We start from the raw sequence: 17500 nt of genomic DNA, 5'->3' as shown, positions 1-17500 counted from the left end.
AATCTGATTGGCTGATAGCCGTGTGATATTTTGCAATAACCGCACTCGCACAGCCTCTTCACCCTTGTGTATTACTCTGCCCACATAGAGTGACAGCAAATCAATAAACTCACTACAGTTTGACAAATATTGCAGCTGTTGGACAACATCATGTACTTTTGAGGCTTTTTAGGAGAGAATGTAGTTGTTTAGATTGCAACTCTGCTGTTTATTTATAAGTATAGTGCCTACTTTACAGATTTATAATTTTGGAGAAACAGCATGTCGGCAGCTATCAGCCTGTCATTGAACAGAGCAAAGACAGTTGATGCTCCATCACAAGATGGCGACAGAGACTACATAAGTCCTTAGAGGAGAAAAACTCATCGTAAATTTCAAATTCCAGCTGATCAAATCAATAATAAACAGGTTAGTGACACTCTGAGTTGATCTCTCTCATTTGTATGTTGTAGTGCTGTATTTATATCATAGTAATCTGCTAGTGTTTGCTTTGCTTTGGCTTTTTCAGGGTTAATTATTGTGATCTCCTGATTGCAGCAGAGTAATACTGGGAAATCTCTGTAGACTGATGGCATTTCATGCTGTTCAGCCTTATCATCTTATAATGTGAGCAAGTTTTGTCATCACTTTAGACATTACGCTAGAGAATCATTCAAACACTAGCTCTACAGTGACGTTGGTGAATGAGCAGCGGTTTCAGCTGTTCTGAGGTCAGCTGCAGATGGGAATGAATGGAGGAAGAAAGTAGTTCCTCATACAAAAGGGTTTTTAGACTGTCCGTGTTTGATTTTCTTTTTATATACATGATTATAACTGTCTAACTGTTGTATAAACGCAATATCACACGAGTAGCAGTATGATGTGGCTGTATATTGGCACTAGTGGCACACTAAGGCAAATATACTTAAAAAATAATTTGCTTTAAGGGGGTTAATAATATTGACCTTAAAATTGTTCATAAAAAATTAAAAACTGCTTTCATTCTAGCCGAAATAAAACAAATAAGACTTTCTCCAGAAGAAAAAATATTATCAGACATACTGTGAAAATTTCCTTACAAACATCATTTGGGAAATATTTAAAAAAGAAAAACAACTTCAAAGTGGGCTAATAATTCTGACTTCAACTGTATATACATGTGTGTGTGTGTGTGTGTGTGTGTGTGCGTGCGTGTGTACGTGCGTGCGTGCGTGTGTGTGTGTGTGACAATTAAAGTCATTGGATTTACTGTATAAATAAATCAAATATTATTATCTGACTTTTATCCCCTGTTCATCCTTGTAAATGATCTTTGATACAACCCTCACTGTATGAAGCATGGCATGCCTTAATACCATATATACACTACTCTTCCTGATATTCACTCATTCATTAATTTTCCTTCGGCTTAGTCCCTTATTTATCAAGGGTCGCCACAGTGGAATGAACCGGCAACTTATCCAGCATAAGGGGGAAACCGGAGCACCCGGAGGAAACCCACGCCAACACGAGGAGAACATGCAAACTACACACAGAAACGCCAACTGACCCAGCTGGAACTCAAACCAGTTCTTGCTGCGAGGCCACAGTGCTAACCACTGAGCCACCAATTCTTCCTAATATATATAATAATAATAATAATAAGCACTTTGATTTGCATTCTTCTTTCAGTTTTCATTCAAACCAAAATGTCTTTCATGCTAATGATAAATAGCCGAACGTCAGATGTGCTATTATGTATATTATATCACTGGTCATTAACCCATATATCAGCAAATACAGGCCATTTAGAGTCTGAATAATACAATTGAATAATACAGGAAATGAGTTAATAAAACTATTATGTTTAGAAATGTGTTGAAAAAAAAATCTTCTTTCTGTTAAAAAGAAATTGGAGGAATGACTATAAAAGAATTCAGATTGTAAACATTGCTAATAATCTTGACCTCAGCTGTATAGTGAACCTGGCAACATGCAGCCATTATAAAGTCAGTGTTTCTTTAAGCATGTGCCTGATGTCACCGCAGAAAAGCAGCCTGTCTCTGCGCTATTAATTTAGTCAAATTAAAGGTGACGTCTGACTGGAGCTCATTCTGCGCAGGCAATCAGCCGTCCAGACACAGCCGACAAACAGCTTTATTAACGAAATGATCAAACGGGACAAGCCTGTACAGCAGTCGGGATGGAGGAGATTGAAAAAGAGAGAAGCGCAGGGTCCCGGCCTGTAAATGAGACCGAGCCGCAGAGAGATAAATATTCCTGCAACCCGTGCCAGACTGCATTCACCGAGACGTCTGTCTTTATTTGGCCTTCTGCAATGACTATTTCACTTTACAATTCTAGAAGAGACTGCAGACGAATACGCTGCAAACCAACAAAAATGCTTGTCTTAGTTTTGTAGTCCAGAATTACTCGCCCTCCTGTGTATTTTCCCCCAATTTCTGTTTAACGAAATGAAGATTTTTTTTGTTAATCATTCATTCATTCATTCATTCATTCATTCATTCATTCATTCATTCATTCATTCGTTCATTCATTCATTCGTTCATTCATTTGTTCATTCATTAGTTCATTTGTTCGTTCATTCATTCATTCATTCATTCATTCATTCATTAGTTCATTCATTCATTCATTCATTCATTCATTCATTCATTTATTCATTAGTTCATTCCTTCATTCATTCATTCATTCATTCATTCATTCATTCGTTCATTTGTTCGTTCGTTCATTCATTCATTCATTCATTAGTTCATTCATTCGTTCGTTCATTCATTCATTCATTCATTCATTCATTAGTTCATTCATTCATTCATTAATTCATTAGTTCATTCATTCATTCATTAGTTCATTCATTCATTCATTCATTCGTTCATTAGTTCATTCATTCATTCATTCATTCATTCGTTCATTAGTTCATTCATTCATTCGTTCATTCATTCGTTCATTCTTTCTGAACTACACTGTTCCTATTTCCTTTTACACTGTTCCTATGACCTTTTATGTGAGGCTGCTTTGACTAAATCTACATTGGATAAGCGCTATACAAATAAAGGTGAATTGAATTGAATTGAATTGAATTGAATTGAATTGAATTGAATTCATTCATTCATTCGTTCATTCATTCATCCATTCATTCATTCATTCATTCATTCATTCATTCATTCATTCATTCATTCATTCATTCATTCATTAGTTCATTCATTCATTCATTTGTTCATTAGTTCATTCATTCGTTCATTCATTCATTCATTCATTCATTCATTCATTCATTCATTCATTAGTTCATTCATTCATTCGTTCATTAGTTCATTCATTCATTCATTTGTTCATTAGTTCATTCATTCGTTCGTTCATTCATTCATTCATTCATTAGTTCATTCATTCATTCGTTCATTAGTTCATTCATTCGTTCATTCACTCATTCATTAGTTCATTCATTCATTCATTAGTTCATTCATTAGTTCATTCATTCATTCTCCTTCAGCGTAGTCTCCATTTCAGAGGTCACCACAGCGGAATGAACCAAAGTCAATCTGAAGATACCAGATGAGTCATAGATATATACATAAGATATTGTACACGGGCCCTGAGCATGCGTCAATATCGCCGCCATATTGGTACAGGCACTTAGGACAAAAGTCAGTCAATCCCACGAAGTCAAGACCAAAGCCATTCTGAAGATGCTGGACTTTTATGCTGTAAATAAATAAATGACAAAGGGACTAAGCCAAGGGAAAATTAATAAACGAACGAATCAGAAAATGTATTAACTGCATAAAATGGTTAGATACTGTTTATTTTGATTGTTTTATCCTAAAATTGTTAAATATACTGTTCATTCATTCCTTCGACTTAGTCGCTTATTTATCAGGGGTCACCTTGCGGGATGAACCGCCAACCATTCCAGCATGTTTTGCAAACCCCACACAGAAATGACAACTGACCCAGCCGGGACTCAAACCAGCGACCTTCTTGCTGTGAGGCCACACTGCTAACCACTGAGCCACCGTGCCACCTTTTAATCCTATTCATTTAATTTAAAACATAAACCCAGGAGTTGTGTTAGTCCCTAATACACCCCAAATTTGGTATGCATGAATTCACCATGCTTACACAGATCTGTCTCAGTATTTGCATTGCACTTTGCTGATGTTCAGAGCAGAAAACGTGTCTCTGTGGCTCAGATTCTGATGTCATTTCTGATGTCAGGATGTGCAACTCCTCCAACACTCATTGTTTATTTAGATTCTATTACAAACTGCTGAACAACAACAGAAACAGGTTTATCTTTCTATATTAGATCATGCTCCTCTCTAAAAAAAAAATTTAAATGTAAAAATATTAAGTCCAGTCGGCTTTATTGCCATTCCAACAATATAGAGTGCAGTATACAGTGAAACCAAACATTGCTCCTCCAGGACTAAGGTGCTACATTAAACAACATAAACTGACAACATAACACAGGACTGTGCACTACTATAAAAAATCTAGAGAATGAAATAAAACAGGATCAGATAAATTAAAATCTAAAATAAATAAAATAAGAATGAGAGTTTGTTGCACATTTAGTGCAAATAAGACAGGGCAGACAAGACAGGACAAGACACAGTAATGCCGACCAGGCATTACAAACATATTTTGTTAATTTGGCGTTTCTTAAATCCGCCGTTCCAACGAACATTCGCAAACTGTATCGCAAACTTGTACGCTTGCGACTACACCTCTAGAGCTGTAGTTAGAAACGTAGTTCCTGGCTGTGTTCTATTTCCACTTATCCCCCCTATGCCCTATTCATTTAGAACATTCTAACATTTACACTTGGAATGATTTAATAAAGCATTAAAGTCGTCACTCTTAGGTGTAATTTGCTTTTAAAGTATTTTTACAGTTCAGTTTTAGCGATCTTCACGTTTATAATTGCGCTCCCTTCACAGTGCACTTTGGAAACATTGATGTCATTTTGAACACAGCCGTGGCTCATGAGGAAAGCTATAGGTGACGTTATGTTACGTCTCAAAAGATGTGAAATCAGAAAACACAGCATACGCTAATGCTTTTAATTTATAGCAGGTTATTTATTAAGTATCTGTACTGTATATGACATGGGCCTGCTGGTTAGAACATTTCTGCAGTGGTTTGCATTTGTCAAATTGTAAAAGTAGACTTAAAAAATAATAAATAATAAATAAACAATATCTTAATAATAATATTAATAATAATAATAATAATAATAATAATAATAATAATAATAATAATAATAATAATAATAATCATCATCATTAATATTATTAATATTATTATTATTAAAGTAGGACTTTTTTCATTTTCTAATAAATAATAAATATTAATAAATAACCTCATTATTTATTTATTTATTTATTTATTTATTTATATATGAGATTTGAATACGTGTTAGCTTTTGTAAGTGATTTGTTTTAGAATAGAATATGTAATATTCTCTATAATATTTGTAAAGGAAACACAGACTCTATATGTGCCGTTTATATATATTTCAATTAATATGGAAAGCGAGTGCATGTTTTTACCAAAACTAATATTGGATTTTTTTTAAATGTGTCTGTGTAAAATAATATAATTTGCACAAAGAAATGATGGGGATCTTCTCTAAAGAACTTGTACCACCCTGTTTAGAGCATCATTATGGGCCTTTTAACTGTTATAACTAGGCCCACACGAAATCTGTGCACGCAGAATTCCGCAGATTTCAGCAGATTTTCCGCAGAATTCCGCAAGATTTTTAGCCCAACATTAATTCTTGTTTATTTACTTGTATAAATGTGTGTAAATCTATATTTATTCAGTTTTTAAATTAATTGCAGTAATATTATTGACTAATATGAAAATGTTGATCTGATTTATGTACAATTCAATGTGTACGGTCATATTTTCTGTCTTTTAGTAGAGATATTATATGAGAGACTTGCTTTGTTCACCAAATAAAGTGAATCTAATTGGATTTGTATTGTAAACATTAAATAAAAGCTAAAAAGATAATATTTTTTATTTCATTAAGGTTTTAGTTATGATACTCCCAAAATAATTACGCAGAAATCCACACATTTTTACCAAAATTCTGCACAGAAATAGCCAAAACGTCCGCAGATTCCGTCTGGCCCTAGTTATAACTAACATGTTTGAAACGATGGATCTGCGACAGAGAAACTATGGGTTTTGGGAAACACTCGTCACTACATCGTTCTTTTCCCAAACAATGCATCTCACTATGATAGTTCAGCCGCGAGTTACGTCGTTGTTTGGGAAACGCACTCCTGTACATCATATTTGGTCTGTTGCATTTTCATTTTTTTTTTGTATTTATATATACAACTAAATTATTCGACCTCCTGTGAAATTTTCAATTCGATTAATAATATTTCCCAAATGATGTTGAACAGAATCAGGATTTTTTCACAGTATTTCCTCTAATATTTTTTCTTCTGGAGAAAGTCTTATTTGTTTTATTTCGGCTAGAATAAAAGCAGTTTTTAATTGTTTTAAACCCATGTTAAGCTCAATATTATTAGCCTCCTTAAGCAATATTTGTTTTGATAGTCTACAAAACAAACCACTGTTATACAATGACTTGCCTAATTACCCTAACTTTAACACAATTAACCTAGTTAAGCCTTTAAATGTCACTTTAAGCTGTATAGAAGTGTCTTGAAGAATATCTAGTCTAATATTATTTACTGTCATCATGACAAAGAGAAAATAAATCAGTTATTAGAGATGAGTTATTAACTATTATGATTAGAAATGTGTTGAAGAAATCTGCTCTCCGTTAAACAGAATTCAAGGAAAAATATATACAGGAGAGCAAATAATTCTGACTGTATATAACAATAGATGTGTTGTTTTGATTTGTGAAGCACTTCAATGTTAGCTGTTTTTAAGCGTGCTACATATATATATAAAGCAAAAGCAAACAAAAGGCAGGTGCCGGGCTGCACATCTCTGCCTGTTTAACCCAAGACAAGGTGACGTTTTGTGCGTGGAGCTGAGGGTCACGCAGAGATTTCTATCAATAATTCATCGAGCCGCTGCAGCCTCTGTTCTTCTTTTCAATTCCCCTGCAGATCACATAATACCTTCCCCCAACCCAAAGCCATCTGTGAGACCAGAGCCTGCAGGGAAACAGCATTACAGCGCCTACGCCAGCAACATCTCACCAACATTCACACTTCTGCTTCAAAATCCCACACGGAAAACACATGCGTTCATCAACGCAGCAATGAGGCTCACACAGGAATGTTTACATGCCATGTTTTGGTATGCCATTATCTGTTGTGTTATTAAACACACTCCAAAAGCCTTTGGAAAGCAAGCAAAAGATTAGCCTTAATGCACGGACTGTGTGTTTGAGTGTATCTTGTATTCCTTACATTCTGGGGACTAAATGGGGATACCAATAGTAGTACATTTTAGATGCCATGTTTTGGTATATCCTTATCTGATGTGTTATTAAACACACTTCAAAAGCATTTACAAAGCAAGGAAATAAAGTGTTAATGCACGTGTTTGTGTGTGTGTGTGTGTGTCCTGTATTCCTCACATTTGGTCCCCACAAGGATGTCAATACTAGTACAATTTTGATGCTATGTTTTGGTATGCTGTTATCTGATGTGTTATTAAACACACTCCAAAAGCCTTTAGAAAGCAAGCAAATAAAGTGTTAATGCACGTATTTGTGTGTGTGTCTTGTATCCCTCACATTTGGTCCCCACAAGGTTATAAATACTAGTACATTTTAGATGACATGTTTTGGTATGCTGTTATCTGATGTGTTATTAAACACACTCCAAAAGCCTTTAGAAAGCAAGCAAAATAAACAGTCTTAATGCACGTGTTTGTGTGTGTGTGTGTGTTTTGTATCCCTCACATTTGGTCCCCACAAGGTTATAAATACTAGTACATTTTAGATGACATGTTTTGGTATGCTGTTATCTGATGTGTTATTAAACACTCTCCAAAAGCCTTTAGAAAGCAAGCAAATAAACAGTCTTAATGCACGGCCTGTGTGTATCTTTTACTCTTCACATTTGGTCCCCACAAGGATATTAATACTAGTCATTTTTTAGATGCCATGTTTTGGTATGCCATTATGGGCTGCGTTATTAAACACACTCCAAACCATTAAGAAAGCAAGCAAAAGAACAACCTTAATGCATGGCCTGTGCGTTTGTATATTTTACTCCTCACATTTGGTCCCCACAAGGATATAAATACTAGTAAATTTTAGATGCAATATTTTTAAATGCTGTTATCTGATGTGTTTAGTAAACACACTCCCAAAACCTTCAGAAAACAAATAAACTGTCAATGCACAGGCAGTGTGTGTGCATGTGTGTGTGTTGTATTCCTCACATTTGGTCCCCACAAGGATATCAATACTAGTACATTTTAAATGTCATGTTTTGGTATGCTATTATCTGTAGTGTTATTAAACACACTCCAAAAGCCTTTAGAAAGCAAGCAAAAGAATAGCCTTAATGCATGGCCTTGTGTGATAGTGTGTGTCCTGTATTCCTCACATTTGGTCCCCACATGGATATCAATACTAGTACATTTTAGATGCCATGTTTTGGTATGCCTTTATCTGCTTGGTTGTTAAACCAACTCCTAAATGCTTTAGAAAGCAAGCAAATAAACAACCTTAATGCACATATTGAAATTGTGTGTCTGTGCGTGAGTGTGTGTATCTTGTATTCTTCACCTTTTGTCCCCACAAGGATATAAATACTAGTAAATTTTAGATGCCATGTCTTGGTATATCATGTTCTTGACGTGTTATTAAACACACTTCAAAAGACTTCAGAAAGCATACAAATAAACAGACTTAATGCATGACCTGTGTGTTTGCGCGTATCTTGTATTCCTCACATTGTGGGGACCAAATGAGGACATCAATGCTAGTCAATTGTGTAGGGACATTTTTTGGTCCCCATAAGGAAAACTGCTCGTAAATAGGAGAGAATTGAGTATTTTGGAAATGTAAACATGCATATTGTATTGTTGTAAGGGTTGCTAGATGGAGAGAATATGTACAGTAGAAACATCATAGGAAAGTCCCTATAAAGATAGCTGTACGTATGTGCATTGTGCCACGCACACACACACACACACACACACACACACACGCGAAGCATCAGAGCTGTCCATTATTTCAGTGAATAATTGTGCATCACCCTACAAATGAGAAATCAATACACACCAAGCTTTTATTTTAATGCACTGATAGGATGCTGTTCGGCGGGACGACACCGTTTCTGACACCTACTACAAACTACACTGAAGATGAACACTCAGCTCTTGCTTTTTCTCCATCCGAACAAAGGAAAGGGGGTCTGCGCCGCCCATCGCTAGAGGGGGCAACAAGCCTGATGGAGCGGGGCAGGGGGGAAATATAACAGCCAGTAATTACCAACACATCCCTATTCAGCACCTCTCTGAAAGGCTTTTCTTTAACACACACACACACAGAGAGAGAGAGAGAAAGAGACAGACGGCTCCTCCACACACAGCACGCTCAACTTGTGTTTATATATCAAGTGTGTTTTCAAGTCATTGCATGTAAACAACACAAACACTAAATATTAAAAATCGCATCATGAATTTGCAGAAAAATAAGAATGTTTAAATGTACGTGCACTCTACACTCTTAAAAATAAAGGTTTCTGAATATTGCTTTTTCTTTTCGGGGATTTTTTTAAAGTCTTTCAAATGCAAAATGAAATAAATAAATAAATAAATAATGATGCACAAATTTTCTTTAGGGTTATTTTTTAAACATCATTTAAAAGCGGCATAATTAAATATTAATGCACTAATTTACGTGCTTTTAAAGTCTTAAAAATAAATATTTCTGAATATTGTTTGCTTTTTTCCTTTTTTTTATTATTCGCAATTCCGTCAATTGCAAGAAAGCACCTTTATTTTCTGACGAGTGCAGCTTTCTTTTGATAGTAAACAAACAGAGCTGTTTTCTTCTGCATGCACCCTGCCAATTGAGTTTAAAAGCAGATACCTTGTCTTACCTGCAAGCCGAAGGGCCGACATCCTCTGAAACTCGGGCTCCTGTAACCACTTCCACATGCGCCGAAACGTCTCGCGGCCCGACTTGAGTTTACTCCAGGGTTTGGGGTTCCGCAGCAGGTCGGACAGGGTGCCCTGCGAGCGGCACAGCACCCGCTGCGCGAAGATGGCCTGCGGGATGCTGTAGCGCTTCAGCTCGGCCGTGATCCGCTGCGCTACTTCCTTGGTGTTGATCTCTTCCAGCTGCCCGGAGCCGGAGCCCGGAGCGCCGCAGGAGGAGGAGGAGGAGGAGAGCGGTCTGTCCCGGTTGGAAGCCAACACGGGCCCGTGGGATGGAGGGTGGCCCGGGTGCGCGTGCATCCCGTTGAGATGCGGCATCATGCCCGTCGCGGGGCCACCGAGGCCTCTGGAGAGGTGCTGGTCCCCCCTGCTCAGCATGGCAGTGTGCGCGTCGAAGTTGGAGCTCAGCATCTTGTCGTGGCCGTAATTGTGCAGCGTCGGCTGCGCGCTGTGTATGGAGCCCAAACCGTTGCCCAGAGGAGACAAACTCTGCCCCATGCCGCTCATATCTTTGTGGTAGGGGCTGTAGAGGTTGTTCATGGCCGGTAGAGTCCTCTCGTCCCGCATGAGAGTGAAACTGCCGCTCACGTTCCCAGAGAGCCGCTGGTGGTGGTGGTGATGGTGGTGGTGCGGATGGTGGAATTTGTCGGAGACGGTGGAGATCGGCGGCAGCGGCTGCAGCGGGGTGAGCGTGGTGTAGGTGCCGCTCATCCCGGGCGGGGAGGTGTCGCAGGGCATGCTCATGGCGTGATGGAGCGGTAGGGAAAGCTCCGGACGGTACTCTCCACCGCCTCCGCCGCCGCCGTCCAGTATCGAAGCCATGCTGGAGACCATCGCGGAGCGCGACGGAGCCACGCTCAGGTCCTGGTGTATCCGCAGAGCAGCCCCCGGGTTGCGGCTGTGATGGGGGCTGTGGCTGCTCATCAAGTCCTGCTCATGGCTTACTCCAGCATGTAGGCTGCCAATGTCCATTGTCATCTCTGGGTTCATGGCGTACGCATCCAAATCCTTGGCCAGGCATCGATAGGCGTTATAGGCAGTCTTCATTCAGTCCATTGATTTATGTCCAGCTTTGTGCCAGGGATGGGTTTTCTCTCTCCTTGTTATTTTTTTATTACTAAGGCCTCTCGGTTTTTTCTTTTTTCCCCCTCCTTCTTAATAAATAAAAAACACCGATCTCTATCAGACGGGCCAGTGCTGATTTCTCCCCATGTCCGAGCCCTCTACTCCTCCTGCGTCTTCTGTTTGGGCAGCTGGAGGTGTTCGGGGTGGGCTTGCTCCGCGCGCACCCGACCCTGCTGTAAGGGGAGGAGCTGCGGTCTTGATGGACAGGCCCGCGGCCCAGTCGCATTGCGGAGAGCGCGGCTCGTTGGTGTTCTGGCCAATGGCTGACGCACGGACGCGGCTGTTTGGAGTCGCTGCCTTTGCATCTGGAATCTGGCGTCAGACGGTCCCTTTACTGTCACTCCAAACGGATCATTCGTTCAGTTCATCATCTAGCCTAACCCCAACCCCCCTCCAAAAAAATAATCATACACACATACAGTCATTTAAAAAGAACCAGGCCAAATACAGTGCAATGTGATTGTAAAACGGAAATTCTACATTTGCGCACCGTTGTGTATAATGCATATTGATCACATATCTATCTATCTATCTATCTATCTATCTATCTATCTATCTATCTATCTATCTATCTATCTATCTATCTATCTATCTATCTATCTGTCTATCTGTCTATCTATCTATCTATCTATCTATCTATCTATCTATCTATCTATCTATCTATCTATCTATCAGAATGTTTCTGTTAATTAAAAAAAACAACTGCACACTTGCGTAAATGTTGAAAGCTACACCTTCTTCGAATAAACAAATAATCTAAGACTGCATTTTTACATTAATATTTTAATAATTAATTAGTCTGTGCATGTTACATTCAAAACACTGAAAATTTGTAAAGCTTGTAACTCAATGTAAATCAATCCCCATAATTCTCCTTTATAATTTAGAGTAAATTTGCGCGATGTTGTTTTAATTCTGTATGCACACACACTCTTAAATTTAGCTGACAAAAAAAAATCATTTTTAAATTCTAGTAAGTTTCATGGAACTACAAATCAAATCTTTTGAGTCAAATCGATCAACCCACAGCAAGTTTTCCGCCTTGAAGTGATTCAGAAGTAACAGATTTCTCCAAAGCCGGTTGCTATTTTGTTTGGAGGATGCGCAGATGTTGCTTTTGTTTAAAGCGACTGTAATTAAGGATGAGCGACAGAAGTCTGAAAAGCGTGACCTATTTTTCTTTTGATCAGCTGTCAGAGGAGGAGCAGGGGCCCCAGTGTCCTCCCCGGCCCTTCAGCTGCCGCAAATTGGAGGAAAAGTGTCCGCGTGTACCTGCCAGAAAAGCGGAGGAAACTCAAGACGGACAACAGAGTTTGATTCCTGCTCTGATGCTTTTGTGCAGCTCTGCTTTGGCACACTCCAACTAATGCGAAGAATCACGGACTGAAAAAGGCCCCTATTCATGTCTAAGAAAATCGATATTTGAATGAGAGAGAGAGAGAGAGAGAGAGAGAGAGAGAGAGAGAGAGAGAGAGAGAGAGAGAGAGATTCAACGTGGACTTTGTTTTCTTTTCAAATGCATGAAAAGTTGAAATGCTAAAGTTTATTCAGGCAAGTTTGCACATTTCATCCACAATAATAATTCAAAGTGCTTTACTTAAATAACAATAAAAGGAACATATATCAAAATAAAAACAAGAAATAACAAATAGTATAGAGATAAAAAAAACAAAGACTTTTTTAAAGCAGACGAATTTAACATACGCGCACTCTTGTTCAATTAGCCTGTTAATTCCATTTAGGACTTTATATATTAGTATTTATTTAATTTGTTTGTAATCCTGCTTTTTTTGTTGCTTAAAACCCAAACATAAACTTACATAAAAAGAACAAAAATTAATAAATAATTTGTAGCATGTTATTAATGATAAACAAAAGTGTAACTGATAGTACACTTTAATCTACAAGTAATACATAAGTAGTAATTATATATATATATATATATATATATATAGATAGATAGATAGATAGATAGATAGATAGATAGATAGATAGATAGATAGATAGATAGATAGATAGATAGATAGATAGATAGATAGATAGATAGATAGATAGATAGATAGATAGATAGATAGATAAATAGATAGATGGATAGATAGATAGATAGATAGATAGATAGATAGATAGATAGATAAATAGATAGATGGATAGATAGATAGATAGATAGATAGATAGATAGATAGATAGATAGATAGATAGATAGATAGATAGATAGATAGATAGATAGATAAACGTCTTATATAATAAATAAAGTTTGTGTAAAAAATATGCTGATAAGTTGCCGGTTCATTCCGCTGTGGTGACCTCAGATGAATAAAGAGACTAAGCTGAAGACAAATGAATGAATGAATGAGTAATAAACAAATAGAAGACAATTAATTATTAAAAAAATATATATTTAATCTCCGTGTTGACGTTTCCTCCGGGTGCTCCGGTTTCCCCCACAGTCCAAACACATGCGCTATAGGGGAATTGAATAAATCAACTGGACGTAGTGTCCGTGTGTGTGAATGAGTGTGTATGGGTGCTTTCCAGTGCTGGATAAATTGGCGGTTCATTCCGATGTGGTGACCCCTGATTAATAAAGGAACTAAGCCGAAAACAAAATGAATGAATGAATGAATATATATTTAAAGGTAAATTTTACTAAACACTAAAATATCTGTGTTGTTTTTAACCCAATTTTACCCAAGTAAAGACAAACCCAACATTAGATTTATTTTTTATTCATCCTTAATTTAAATTACACTTATTAACCTGACTCATTGTCCATATTTAACCCAACAATGTTTTATTTTTAGAGTGGGACACATTCAAACACCTAAAACAAGCACCGCACGAATCAATTAATAGTAAAAGCAACAAAAACAAACACAATAGACAATCGGTTTGAGCGATTTAAAATGCAAACCGATTGATTTCCGTGAGAACTAATATGCAATTGATGTCAGTTTGAACACTTTGATCAATGCTTCACCTGAAACCCGTTTACAGCACTGAAACTTTTAAATATCATCATTTGGTTTCGGGGAATCAGATGCGACGAGATTAACTAATCAGACTGGATTAAATGAATCACTCTTTTGAGTTTATTATCTTTATAAGTTCTTGATGCATGCAGAGGCCCGAGTGACTTCGATTGGGACAGTTTTTTTTTTCCTGTGGCTCTCCGACCATCTGCTGTGTGTGTGCAGGATTATTGATCAGAATCAATGCGCTCGGAGCCCAAGACTCAATGACGGTGGTGTGCGTTTATATTGGCCGTCAGTTCGCGTCCTGCGCTGCATCTGTTCCGGTAAACCTGGTGCTTTTTTGGTGGTGGATGTCCACCGGCAGCTCTCGGTAAGTCTCGGAAAATGCTCCGGTACATTAAACGCGGCTAAAATGCGGTTCGGATGCGGCTTTTTGCCTTTCGCGTTTATCCAAACACGCGCGGCGCGTAAAATGCGCAGCGACTTACACATTTAATCAATTAACCAGGAGAGAGAAATATTAATCTGAGATATAGAAGAAATTAGCGTGTGTGTGATTAAATATTACAGCTTTAATTATGCAAAAATGAGCTGCATGTGCTGCCTAAATATGATAATATGCATTTAGGCAAAGGCATGCATGTGTTTTAAACATTATAGCTGTTTAATTGTGCAAAATAAGCTGCATGTGCTTTCTATATATGACATTCAGACAAATGCAAGTGTGTTTTGTTAACATTATAGCTGTTTAATTATGCAAAAATGCGTTGCATGTCCTGCCTAATATGACATTCAGCCAAATGCATTGTGTTTTTTTTAATAATATAGATGTTTAACTGTGCAAAAATATTCAGCATGTGCTGACTAAATATGACAGTAAACATTCAGCCAGATGCAATGTGTGTTTTTTAATATTATAGCTTTTAATTGCGCAAAAATATTCAGCATGCGCTCGATAAATATGACATTCAGCCAAATGCATGTGTGTTTTATTAATATTATATCTGTTTAATTGTGCAAAATAAGATGCATGTCCTGCCTAAATATCACATTAGACATTCAGCCGAATGCAATGTGTGTTTTAAAAATGTTTTAGTTATTTAATTATGCAAAAATAAGCTGCATGTGCTGCTTAAATATGACAATATGACATTCAGGCAAACGCATGTGTCTATTTTAATATTATAGCTTTTTTATTGTACAGAAATAAGCTGCATGTGCGGCCTGAAGATGACATTCAGCCAAATGCATGTGTGTTTTTTAATATTATAGCTGTTTAATTGTGCAAAATAACGCTGCATGTGCTTCCTAAATATGACAGTCAACCAAATGCATGTGTTTTTTATTATTATAGCCGTTTAATTGTACAGAAATAAGCTGCATGTGCTCCCTAAATATGACAATTGTACAGAAATAAGCTGCATGTGCTTCCTAAATATGACATTTAACCAAATGCATGTGTTTTTTAATATTATAGCTGTTTAATTGTACAGAAATAAGCTGCATGTGCTCCCTAAATATGACATTTAACCAAATGCATGTGTGTTTTTTAATATTATAGCCGTTTAATTGTACAGAAATAAGCTGCATGTGCTCCCTAAATATGACATTTAACCAAATGCATGTGTTTTTTTTAATATTATAGCTGTTTATTTGTGCAAAATAACGCTGCATGTGCATCCTTAATATGACTTTCAGCCAAATGCATGTGTTTTTATATTATAGCTGTTTTATTATGCAAAAATAAGCTGTATGTTCTGCCTAAATATGACATTTAGCCAAATGCAATGAGTGTTTTTTAATATTATATATGTTTAATTGTGCAAAACACGCTGCATGTGCTGTCTAAATATCACAATCAGACAAATGCAATGTTAACCTGCAACCCAAATATTGAACGTAAATACTGTAGTGTTTTTGAAGCATATTATAGTAAGGTATGTTATCACTGTTATTAAAGTGACATTATTGTTATTTCTGTGTACATTCCACCGTCTCCGACAAATGTATTTCTGTGTATATTAGTGTTTGTAACACTTAGTTAATGAATGCTATTGCAGTATAATAGTAGATTGATAAAATAGTAAATAAAAACTGCAGTAGTCTATGCTTTATTTTGTTGCTATGGCACATTGTGGTGTATTGTAGTATAATATACATTTGTAAACCACAACAGATTAATTCAAGTACCAGAATTGACCAGAATATGGTTTTAAAACACTGTAATATTTACTATAAATTACTATCGGATTTGTTTGTGTAGGGTAGGCTTTTTTATAATGAAATAGGATAGTTATATAGGATAATTCTTTTATTATTTTATTTTACATATTCACAGTGTTATTATTTACATGAACGCGCCCTGTTAAATTAACGCATGCATGTTTATAGGATAAATGTTTGTTTGTTTAATGATTTACATACGTTTTAAAATATTAATATAGTGCATTTTTGATTTTACATTACATCTATCAAAAATATCAAGTCTATAAATTGTATTTTTGCTTCTTTTCGTGGCTTAATATTTACCTTTAACTGCGCATGCGGCAAACTGAATCGATCTTCCGTCATTTCACGGGCTTTGAGATCTGAATAAAGCAAAGGAAACAAAAGAAAACAAAACAAATGACTTTTTAAGAGTTGACACGGGGAGATCTGAAGGTTCTGTGCTGTGTTAACACGTCACGGGACTTTTAGAAAGCACACACACACACACACACACAGACACACACACACAATGGAGGCAGTCGGTTTGGACTCTGTTGTTCGGGTCTTCTCGTGCATGAAATGACCGAACAGGTGTTTACAGATTGTTTTATTTTACTCCAATTAACTTCATCTAAAGTTTTGACGTCTCACATGCTGTCTATATAGCACACGAGAACAATATTCATGATAGCTACAAAGGGACAGTCGCGATTATTAAGTTTCATACAGTTTATGCCTGATTTAATTTTCAACCATAATTATCGCACTGAAATTAGTCACGAATAAATGTAGGCTAACATTATCTCTATCATATATAATAACCAAATTCACTCCTATTATTAATTTACATTCCGTTTGACTACTTAAAGTCCCTTAAAATTAGTTTTTGTTACCCCTAAAGTCTGTTGGCTAGTAATTAATTTTCACGCATTTTAAAAATACACAGTCACTTAATAAATACTGAGATTATTATTATTATTATTATTATTATTATTATTATTATTATTATTATTATTATTATTATTAATAATAATAATTGAAAGTATTTTAAAGTATTTTGAAGCACTGAGATAGCAAAGGGAAACAGTTTAATACACAACGAT

General features: G+C 36.6%; 1 protein-coding gene across 1 annotated transcript in view; it reads right to left on the bottom strand.

Annotated features, from left to right (window-relative positions):
- onecut2 (one cut homeobox 2) overlaps window positions 1–11263 on the bottom strand; it is a 44251-nt gene extending 32988 nt beyond the window's left edge. Inside the window, exon 1 of the mRNA XM_056446449.1 lies at window positions 10035–11263. Within this exon, the coding sequence (XP_056302424.1) occupies window positions 10035–11139 (1105 nt within the window). The 5' untranslated portion in view covers window positions 11140–11263. The remainder of the gene's footprint in view (window positions 1–10034) is intronic.
- Between the last annotated feature and the right edge of the window lie 6237 nt (window positions 11264–17500).

The sequence above is a fragment of the Danio aesculapii genome, chromosome 21, assembly GCF_903798145.1.
Source record: "Danio aesculapii chromosome 21, fDanAes4.1, whole genome shotgun sequence".
NCBI classification, from domain to species: Eukaryota; Metazoa; Chordata; class Actinopteri; order Cypriniformes; family Danionidae; genus Danio; species Danio aesculapii.
Note: the sequence above shows the minus strand (reverse complement) of the source record. Positions and strands in the feature narration are given on the sequence as shown.